This window comes from Octodon degus, unplaced genomic scaffold (assembly GCF_000260255.1).
Source record: "Octodon degus isolate 3935 unplaced genomic scaffold, OctDeg1.0 scaffold00053, whole genome shotgun sequence".
Lineage (NCBI taxonomy): Eukaryota > Metazoa > Chordata > Mammalia > Rodentia > Octodontidae > Octodon > Octodon degus.
In genome coordinates this window covers 5,540,240-5,551,660 of record NW_004524629.1, presented here as the reverse complement: position 1 = coordinate 5,551,660, position 11,421 = coordinate 5,540,240, and the positions used below count along the sequence as shown (strand labels likewise).

General features: G+C 37.9%; 2 protein-coding genes across 5 annotated transcripts in view; one reads left to right on the top strand and one right to left on the bottom strand.

Annotated features, from left to right (window-relative positions):
• Positions 1-6,475, top strand: part of Nepro (nucleolus and neural progenitor protein) — a 26,830-nt gene extending 20,355 nt beyond the window's left edge. For all 4 annotated transcript variants that reach the window (XM_023717555.1, XM_004633298.2, XM_023717557.1 and 1 more), the window contains 2 exons: positions 2,401-2,660; positions 5,856-6,475. In XM_023717555.1, coding sequence (XP_023573323.1) covers positions 2,401-2,660; positions 5,856-6,321 — 726 coding nt within the window. In that variant the 3' untranslated portion in view covers positions 6,322-6,475. The remainder of the gene's footprint in view (positions 1-2,400; positions 2,661-5,855) is intronic.
• A 1,248-nt stretch (positions 6,476-7,723) lies between these two features.
• Gtpbp8 (GTP binding protein 8 (putative)) overlaps positions 7,724-11,421 on the bottom strand; it is a 15,285-nt gene continuing 11,587 nt past the window's right edge. Inside the window, exon 6 of the mRNA XM_004633351.2 lies at positions 7,724-8,537. Within this exon, the coding sequence (XP_004633408.1) occupies positions 8,453-8,537 (85 nt within the window). The 3' untranslated portion in view covers positions 7,724-8,452. The remainder of the gene's footprint in view (positions 8,538-11,421) is intronic.

The following is an 11,421-nucleotide window of genomic DNA, read 5'->3' as shown; positions in this document are numbered from 1 at the left end:
CCAACAAAAACTAAAAAAAAAAAAAAAAAACCCTTGAAACAAGATCTTTCCTTTTGCTATCACTAGCAGCAACTCTGTCTTCAAGTTCTGAAAGTCTATATTCAGTTTAACTTAAGAGGTTTTGCCAGCTTTCAATGGAATTCTTAAGTTTTGGATATCTGTTTGTATCTGATTCATGTATTTTAATTTTTTCCTGTATTGTTTATTCAGTGTTTCCATAATTTTTCTATTCTCCATTTTTTTTCATCTATGTCTTTATTTTTATTTTTTTATTTTTTTCATCTGTGTCTTTAGATGCACTGAGAAGTTCTTTCATTAGTGTTGTCATTTCTTTTTTTACCTGACAGGTGATTTCTGATCTGATTTATTTATTTTTTTTATTTTAGGGAAGGGTCTACAGGGTGTTCAGGGTCTCACTACTAGATTACACTTGTAGTGATCTGCCCATTTACAGCCACCCAAGAACTGGGATTGCAGGCAAGCTACCATGCCCAGTCTCTGTGCTCTAGGGGTGGGGCCAGCAAGGCAGGCCCAGGGATTGAACCCCAGCCCCTGCGCCTGCTTGCAGGGGCTGTAATCCGTGGAGCTATTTGGCTGGCCCTCTGATTTCTTCTATATCCTGGTGGGGTTCTTTCTTTACCTCATTTACTATCATTTTAGAAATTTTAGGTGTCTTCTGTGTCCTTGTCTCTTGGCCTTGTTCTGGGTTTGCTGGAGATCTGAGATTGCCTTTTACTTCTTCCTTTTGACATTTTTGAAGCCTCAGTAAGAGGAACTGACCTGAGTTAGCAAGGCTTCCAAAACAGTGTGTGTGGTGGGGGAGGCAGGATAGGCTCATCAAAGCTCCAGCTGTCCGTGGTTCAGTGTGACTTCCAAGACAGTTTGTGTATGGGGTGCTCAGGAAGGCTCCAAAGATGATAGGAGGCAGGCTGAAGTTCTGTAAGGCTCCTTTGATGGTGGGGGCAGGGTAGGGCTCACCAGGACTCCCTTGAAGCTGAGTGGAGCATAGTTCAGCAAAGCTCCTGCTTCAGTGGGCCAGGCAGGGCTCACCTGGGCCCCATAGCTGTCTGGCTTAGCCTGTCTTTTGCAGAGTTTGCGGGGGAGGAGGGTTGTGCAAAGCAAAGCTCCTGTGATGGTTCTTTTAATCATTTCTAAAGAGTATTTCATTCTTGAACCTTTTACAGACTCCAGCCTATGTCCAATTCTGCCCAATTCATGAGTTCAGAGGAAAGAATAATAGTAATAGATATTATTTTCTGTGGCTGTTACTGCTCCAAATGCTTGTATGGGTTAATTTATAATCCTCAGAAAAGCCCTGTGAGGTAGATGCTTTTGTTGCTCTTTTCGTATTTCATATGAGAAAATTATAGCATAGAAAGGCTGATAAGCTTGTACCAAACACGCAATGCAAGCTGTTTGGTTTTCGTCTGTATTCTTTACTGTTGCACAAGTCTCCAAAGTAGTTTTTTCAGTTCCGTGTCTCAGGGAGAACCATGGTGCTTTGTTACCCTTGAAACTGCTTTTGAAGCTGGCTGGCCAGAATCCGTCTTATTCAAGAGTAATCACTATAGTATTTTTAGCCCTTGGCACCAACATGCTGTTTGCTTTAGAGTGAACTTCTTTTATCATCACCAAATAAAATATTGATGGACTATAAATTTGCCTGGGTGGGAGAAATTTGGGAAGAAGATAAACTTTGAATGGAGAATTATAGGCAGACTTGGTAGGTTTCATGTTTTATAAATAAATAGTAAGTTAGTAAAATCCTAACTTGATACAGAAAGAGAAGATTGAATAAAGGTGACTTGTTAGAAATGATCTTAGTACTGCTTAGGTAAGTTTTTTTTTTTAAATCGTATTTAATAAAGTGTTGTTAGCTGATGGTCTTACCCTGCTGAGTGCTTTGCAAGGCCCTACAAACCTTCTATTTGGTGTCTTCAGTAACATTTATGACCCATGATTGAGGAAGATTATTCAGGATAGAATCAAGTAACAACAAATGTGACAGTCTAGTGATGTCCAGTGTGTTTTTTTTCCGTGCCATTGGACTTTGGGCATTGTTTAATCATGTGGAATTTTATTCTCCTGTGTGTTGGACATACACATCTGGATATTTATATTGCATTTCCTGTGTCCATTTAATTTGGTAGTGAATGGGCTTTGTCTTAGCATGGAATGCAGGAGGAGTGAGGGAAAAACTTAAGTTGTGTTAGGAGCAGATGATAAAAAATGAAATTTTTTAAGACAAAAGGATAGTGCAATAATTGAAAAAGTCTTCCTTTACTAAATGAAAAAATCTTTTTAAAAATACTATTTTGAAATTTTGATTTGGTCAGATTTCTTTCTTAGTATATTTGCAAGTTAGAAGTAGTTCATATATTTTACTTTTTTACATTTTAGGAGACCAGCTTTGAATCTAGATGTTCTCGGTCCAAATTAAAGAAAACAACCAAAAATTCTCAGCAAGTGATAGGATCTATCCATGCCCAAAGTTTTGTGCAAAGATTCCGAGAGGCCAAGACTTTTATACAACTTTCTCAAGAAATCCAAATGGCAGTTGTGTGGTGCAGAACGAAAAAACTGAAGGCTCAGGCCACATTTCTGGGTAACAAACTTCTTAAAAGTAACCGACTTAAACATGTAGAAGCTCTAGGTTATAGGTAAGTATATTACAAAAATTATGTATATATTCAGGTTTCTTTAAAAAAGAGATGTCTGGCAGGGCTTTAGGTACTAATGTGAGATCTATTCAAAGTGTTATTTCATCTGTTGATACTGTTTTATGGGCAAAGATAATCCTTGAGAAGAAGAAAGTAAATTTAGGTGAATTGGACTTCATTTATCCTCTTTATCATTCCCATTTGTTTATTCAGGAAGCAGTAAGAATGTTTTAGTGTACTAAGCCTGGAGGTACAACTATGAGACAGACTTAGTTCTTGGGAAGCTCCTACTCCAGTGGGAGAGGTGGCTGTTGTGCACCATGTCATCGTGGATGCAGAAGGCCTATGCTGTACCACCAGGACCAGTGTTAGATTTGATATTTGTAGAAGCTAAACTCTTCATGTATAGACATCTTCCTTTTCTTGTGATTCTTAAATTTATTTTTATTGAAAGAGTAATAGATGGCAGTGGTAACAATTTCAGAAGGAAACATAAACATCCTTATTTTGCTCTTTCAAAGGCAGTCATTTGTTTGAATCAACTTTTTTATGTATCCATCAGACATTGTTCTATATGTGTACCATAGTCTTTTTTTTTTTTTTTTTTTTTTTTTTTTTTATCCTGTATTTTAGGGAAGGGTTTACAGGGTATTTAGGGTCTCACTACTAGATCGCACTCACAGTGATTCTCCTGTTTACAGCCTCCCAAGTGCTGGGATTAAAGGTGTGTCCACCATGCCCAGTCTCAGTCTCCATCTCAGCACACCCCCAGTCGAGGCCCAGGGATGAACCCTCTGCCCCTGTGCCTGCCTGCAGGCACTTTAATCCGCTGAGCTGTTTGGCTGGCCCTAATAATCTCTTATTGGTAGGGCTTTATACTGGTTCCTGTGGGTGAACCATTATAACTGTCAAAAATTTGATTTTTTGTTTTTTTTTTTTCAGAACCAGGGATTGAACTCAGGCCCTTGCACTTGCCAGGGAAGCGCTTATTCCACTGAGCCATCTCCCCAGCCCCAAAAATTTGATTTTTAAAAACTATGGAAAATACATTTTTATTTCAGAAAAAAAAAAAAAAAAATCGGTGCACAATGGAGGCCTTGTTGCAAGTTTTACCAAGAGCTGTAGGAAAAGCTGTTGCATACAGCTAAGCAGTGGATTCCTGGAGGGATTTTCATACTGTGATCCCCTGGAAGCCTGTAGTCACTTAAAAGAGACCTATGCTAGGCTGGAAATTTAGGCATTTGTTCAAGGCAAAGATAAAGTAAAGATGAAAATGATTAAGTCAGTGAAGGCATAAAAACTTGTTTATTGATAGTATCATTAGCCTATACCTCCCAAAATAGTGTTTTTACATTAATATTTTTGTAGTATACTCTATAATTTTTTAATGTATACAGTAATTCTGTGAGGTAGGTAGTGTTCTTATTTTGTAGATGAGCAAATGGTGGATTTTTCTCAAGGTGTTTGGAGATCTAAAACTCAAGTCCTCTAGGGGCCAGGGAGACAGCTCAGTGGAATAAGCGCTTCCCTGGCAAGCACAAGGGCCTGAGTTCAATCCCCGGTTCCGCAAAAAAAAAAAGGTCCTGTGATTTCTGCATTCATTCATGCTCTTCTCATTTCAATTCAGATGTACACACCCACCTTCTCCCCACTGAAAAGTCACTGCTTATAACAGAAAGATGGTTTGGAAACTGAGATTATGTGTTGCTTCAGTATGATGGACCATGTCAGATTTTTATTTTTAAAAAGGAGAGGGAAGTGATAGGGAGCATGGACCTACATTAATCTTTTAAAATTTCACAAAGTGAGGCATCTTCAGCATAGCACCAGTGAACCATGTGCTAGTACATCCTATGTGGAGGGGAAAATATATATATGTATAATCACTACAAAATGGGACCATTTGTAACTGTCCTACTAACCTGTTTTGAAACTATTTCATTGCTATTTTTTCTCATTAAAATGAATAAAAAATTTTAAAAATGAAAAAAACCTAAAATAATCAGCTGTTTGTGTTTGCTACACTTAAGTATGATGTATGAATTACACTGTAGCTGAAAGCTGTCCATTTGTGCCATAAGTCCAGGGGGCCTGCCCCATAGCTCAGTTCTTTAAGTGGCTGCTTCAACAAAGCAGTCAGGCTCAGGTTGCTTGGGTTCGATCCCCACAACACAATACAGCCAGTCATGCCTTGAAGGCATTCCGAGCAAAACAAAAGCAAAACAAACAAACAAAAAAAAAAACCACGTAAGTCCTATGTTACTGTTTTAGGAGAGGTTCATTTTTTTAGGAGAGGTTTATTTTATTTATTTATTTATTATATGTATTTGGTACAGGGTCTTCTTATGTAGATTGGACTTGTAGTGATTCTGTTTTCACCCTCCCAAACCTTGGGATTATTGGCACGCGCCACCATGCTCTCAGTCACCATCTCAGTGTGCCCCCAGGGTCAGGGCCAGCATGGCACACAGAGGAGAGAACCTTGGCTGCGGCACTCTGCCTTTGCAAATTATTATTTTTTTTTTTTTTAGGAGAGGTTTATTTACTTTATTTTTTTTTTTGGTGATAGTGAACCCAGGGCTTCTAGCTTGCCAGGCAAGCATTCTACTGCTGAGTCTAATCCCGAGCCTCCAAATGCTTTTTATTTTTTTGGTACAGGGAATTGAACTCAGGACCTTTCACTTGCCACACAGGCGCTGTGGCACTGAGCCATATCACTGACCCTTCTGTTTTATAAATTCCCTCTTCACTAATATTTTTTTCCTTGTTCATTCCTGCCACACAAATTACATACCAAGAAATGGATTATTATACACTGACAATTTTTAAAATTTGTGGTGTTTCCCCATTTCTACTTCCCCATTTCTGTTACATTATGAATAGGTTATCTGATATGAGGGAAAACTAGTCCTGAAATACAGAGGTGTTTTTAGAAGTTGGTTAACTTTGAGGGCAAAATGGAGACACTTTGACCTTCAACCTGAATCAGGGGGAAGTTATGGTTTGAGAACACAGATTTTGTTTGAAGCTGTTTCCTTATTTTTTGTTATGATCCTAGAATTATACACACGCATAAGACCTGTAAGTAAATTGTGTATTTTCTGTTGGAAGTTGATTAAAAAAACCAGGTACAATAGTGATGGACAAGTTTTTGGCATTTTAATAAACTCATGTTTTGTTTTCTCTGTCCTTTAGTTTGCCAAAGAAACTAGAATGCATAAAAACATCTATTTGCAACTGCCTTCTTTATGGCTCAGGTATCAAAACTTCAAAGCATCATCTGAGACGAAGATCACAGAATAAACTTTTACTAAGAAAAAGGAAACCGCAGAGAAAGTGGCAGTCAACTCTTTTAAAGGAAATTCAGCAGCTTCCTCAAGAACCTCTGAAAAGTGCTGTGGACACCAGTACTAAGTTGGGTCTCTCACACTGCACAATTCAGAGAACTGATCGCTACCCAAACAGTAAGCAGCTACTGAGTAGCAGACTTTCAAATCCTGCCACACTGATTAAGGAGAATCAGATTCATGGACATCTCACAAGAAGTAGTGAAAGTCAAACTAATTCATGGACAAAGGTGCACATAAACAGACAAAAAACACCAGAACCTGTTAAAGAGACAGATGACATTGATGACATTTTTGCTTTAATGGGAGTGTAGTTGTTTACATGTGGGACTTTCAAGCAGTTAACAAACTGGTCCATGGTTGTGTTTTAAGGGGTGTTGCTGAGATCTTGGAATACTGCTATGCTCAGAGAGGAGCTGCTTCCATGCAATATCCCAGTTCATTTTGGTTCAATAAACATTTCTGGTAGCTTTGCATCATTTCATTTGGCTTTGACTTTGTCAGGTGTTAAGATACAAGGTGTCATACAATGTCTTTGAGAAATAGATGCACTTCCTTAACTGAGACTGGTAGGTCCCAGAAAAACTGAAAAATTTTGTAATTTATTGGTGAATTAGGACCTAAGAATTCAGTTTGCCAAAAGCCTCTGTGCCTTAGACAGGAAGTGAGGTGGGGGAGTAGCAAGGAGACACCTCAAAGGGTGGCTTTACTTCATTGGCACCACTCCTGTGTTTACCTGTGTGAAGGTGGGTGATTCCAGTGTGAAATGAATGGTGCATCTCCAACAAATAACCACTTCGTTGATTCACAAACCAAATTTTATCAAGAATAATTTTTAATATTCAGTTAAGGACTCAAGATTATATGTATATGAGCTTTTATTCTTCTAACCTGTTTAACAGAAACAGCTTTTTACTTGTCTATTTTAACATTAGAAAAATACATGGTAGAGATCAAGATAAAAGTCCAATAAAATGACAAACCTTTCTCTACACAGTAGTAATAGGTTTTGTTTTTTCTGTGTGCTCCTGTAAGTTTATTAAAACAGGAAAGTTCACTTGGGAATATCAGTGTTTGTAGCCTCTGATGGGTACTATCATCAAAAGAACTTGAGTTTTGCTACTAATTATATTACCAGAGATTGGTTAAAACCACTTTCTCTTAATTTGTTCACCTTCTATCAGGACATGTTGAATGTCTTCTAATGATGCTAAGTTTGATATATATTTTAAATGTCCTAACTTTAGTAGAATTATGTGAATAAGTTTCCATAACAGTTGTCTTAACTTTTATGTTGTTACAGACTTGAAGAAAATAGTACTTAGTATATAAAGCATCCTTTTCTTTGGCAATTTTATAAGCCTTTGCCCTTTCTGCCTGCTTTATGTATTTTCCCACTTACCTATCCCAGTGGTTCTTGAAGTGGTACACAGTCAAATTGTCAGTTGTTTAAAAAGATTCCAAGCCTCTCCTCAGAGATTGGTAAACATGAACTAGGGCATGAGACTAAGTCTACATATTTATTTTAACAAGGAATCCAGGTGATTTTGATGCAGGTGACCTCAAATCCAGAGTTAACGTGAAAAGTGGTTCAGCTTCTCTCCTGCAGCATTGTCAGACATCCTGTTTTCGGCAGTTTGTAATCTCCAGATCTAAAATCGGAAACTTCTGAGCACAAACTGTTTGAAATGTTACAGATTTTGGGACATTTCTCTGATTTTAAATTTGGGATGGTCAATCAGTGAAGCCTATGTTGATATTCCAAAATTTGAAACACTTCTGGTCTCAAGAATCTTGGATAAAAAATAAACATAGTATTAGGTGCTCAAGTTGTTTCAAATTTTAGTATATATGATCTGCTTAAAAAAAAAGAAAAAAAAACCTTGGTCTTCCTATTTCTTATCTTCCTAACTTAAATCCTGTGTTTACCTGAAGGTGGGTGATTCCAGTGTGAAATGAATGGTGCATCTCCAACAAATGATCACTTTGTTGATTCACAAACCAAATTTTATCAAGAATAATTTTTAATATTCAAATAAGGACTCAAGATTAATTATAGGTATATATATATAAGCTTTTATTCTTCTAACCTGTTTAACAGAGAAACAGCTTTTTACTTGTCTATTTTAACATTAGAAAAATACATGGTAGACATCAAGATAAAAGTCCAATAAAATGACAAACCTTTCTCTACACAGTAGTAATAGGTTTTGTTTTCTTTTTCTATGTGCTCTTGTAAGTTTATTAAAACAGAAAAACCGATGAGTATGTGTTACAATGAGCAGCATAATTCAGTTACACCCAGGCACAAATTCATCTTGCTTTGGGAAGATGCAGGTCTTAAAACTCAAGTGATCCCTGTGCAAACATTAGAAACACAGCATTTAAAATAATGCTGAAATCCTTCCAGGTGTTTAACTCCAATCGGAAAAGAATTTTGAAATGTCATCTGAAGTTGGAGCTGTTAAGATTTGTTGTTATATTTACTATAAAACATTTCAACAGATGGATTCCAGAATAGGTGAGAGCACTGTGGGAAAAGGAAAAAAACATAGTAGCAGGTCATCTACCTTAAAGTTATTTGCAAACTCTTACGAAGCACAGTATTTTATTTTGTTCTACTTTTCTTTCTTTCCCAAACCTTTTATAATATTTTAAAATCCAGTAATTCGAAATATTGGGTTTATTTTCTTATTTATCTGTGTATCTTATGTCTGGCTGCCAACTCATCCAACCTAACAAACCACCCCTCTCCACCCACCCACCCACCCATCCACCCATCTATCCATCCATCCATCCATCCATCCATCCATCCATCCATCCATCCATCCATCCATCTGAGTTTTACCACCTTGTCTCAGACATGACTATACTATAGCTCTATATGCAGGTAAGAATATCTCCTGTTGTATTGCTGATTCCCTTAATAAAGTACAGCATTTTAGATTTTTTTGGCCAAAGCCAAAATAAAGCCGAACAAAATACCCAATAATGATTCTTATAATTGAAGTTATAAAATTTAAAGGAGAGATACAAGTTAGATGGTTCACACACTAAGTATGGCACTGTGAATTTGTAATATTTATATCAGCTCAAAATTTTCTCTGTCCTCATCTGCTTGGAATTCTACATAAAAATACCACAGAAGACATTATATTGTGCTACCTCTTACATATCATTTATTAAGCATCAGTCTTTAAGGTGCCCTTCATCATTTGTACTTTTCTAACTTGCTGAACCAAGGTCTGACATGAAGTTCAACACTTAAAAATAAACTTCAGGGCTGGTGAGATGGCTCAGTGGTCTAGGGCACCTCCTTGGAACAAACTTAGCAAAGTACAGGGACTGCAGTTCAATCCCCCAGCACCACATGCCAGCCAGCCCTGCCCCCTGGTAGGCTGAGCTGGCCACACACACACACACACACACACACACACACAATTTAAAAACAACAACAAAAAAAAAACTTCAAGGGCCAGTGAGATAGCTTAGGCAAACACAGGGACCAGGGTTAGATCCCCAGCACCACATGCCACACTGGCCACCAAGTCCAGGCGTCCTGGTGCACACCTGTAATCGCAGTCCTAGCAAGGCTGAAAACAGGAGGACCACTAGGATTCAGAGCTGTGTAGTGAGACCCTGAACCAAATACATAAAAAAAATTAAAAAACCCTTCATCTGTCTCCTATCCTGAGCATACATGAAGAGAATGAGACACAATTTATAGTAACCATTTGTGAATAGATCAAGCTCCATTCAGGATGGATGGTCTGCCAGTGATGACGAATCTTTTGGAACTTTTAGTAGAACAGCCCACTGCAGCATGCTTACCGTAGGCTTACCACCACTGGCCTAGGATCTGGTTATGCAAGTAACAACAGAAAGACACGTTACTATTTTCTGCATGGAGCTTTAAGAGCTAAAGTATATTTCTATATTGACTGTAACAATTAATGAAGCTCTTGAATGCAAGTGCACTTCCTATCTCTCAGTTCTTAAGACTTTATTAATGCTACCTACGTGGCCTGCAGTGCCTTTGATCACCAATGGTGAGTGTGGTGACAGCAGTGACTCGACGGTTATGAGCACAGAAAGCTGGCACATCTAAAGGAGGAAATGCCCCTAAAAAGTACCAGCTAACTGATAACCTGGGTCATAAGTTTGATCCTCCACTTACTGACACCAACCATTTTGTGCCTAATGTGTAGATTACCAGTCACAATACATTTTCCTTATTCCTTCTTGTGATCACATTTTCCAGTGAAATAAAAGGGAAGATAAAAGAAGTCACTCTGAATTGGCAGCCAGGAAACAGAGAAGCTAGTATGAAAACCATGGCTGTCTAATCCACTGCTGTTTCTATTTTGGCAAACACCACTGCAACTCAATTTCTCCAACTTACAACCTTATCTGCGAACAAGTTTATCATGAAGATCAATTAATTGTTTTCAATGATCCAGTGCTATAGCCTTTCTGAAGACCATTTGTTTTCAGATGGCTCTAGCTATATAGTAGTGTGGGACCACTGCCTTAACGTTCCCCAGTCTTAAGCACTTTATTTTCACTGACAAAGTCCAAGGAAAATCTTTCCCAACCATGTGGTACTATTAATTCAAAGCCAGTAGATGGTCAACTAAAACTTACAATTTTTGCAAACAATGCTGCTGTTTAGCCATAGCTTCTTACATGTTTGTGTTACCTTTTTAGCTGAAGTCTCATGCTTCCTCTTTACTAAAACAGTTAAAATGAAGAGCTTTTATACAATTTTATTTAAAACTATTAAACAATTGTTTTTATACGATAATGATCAGGGCCCTAAGTACAATTAGAATTTTACTCCCACCACGAGCGAATTTCCATTGTATGTGTGGGACAAAGACAAATGAACAGGATAGACACCAGAATGTAAGTTGAAGAAGAGTGTTTTGTAGGAAAAAGGGATTCTGAGAGGCATATTCACAATTACAGTGTAAGTGTGATACAGATTGAAAGAACCTAAAATGATTTGTTAGAGAACAGTTTTATATATAAGAAAGTATTGCCTAGTTTTTTTCCCCTCTCCTTATAGCAGCTAGCATAGTGCCTTCCACAGAGAAGTCTGAGTGAGGAAATCAGAGAGGAGTAGGGCTCTACCTCTGCTATAGAACTGATGTACACATGATATACAGTGAAAGTATATACCTATGTTTTCTCCCCCACTTCCCCCGCCCCTGGTACCACGGATCGAACTCAGGAACTTGCACTTGCCAGGTAGGCACTTATGCCACTGAGCTATATCCCCAGCCCTCACCTATGTTTTCTTATAAAACCTGATCATAAACTCAAAAATTACCAGCTCAGGAAAAAAACATTTTGTCTGCTACCATTATGAAATCCAGTTTCAAAACAGGTTAGACAATTAGAATAGTTGATAT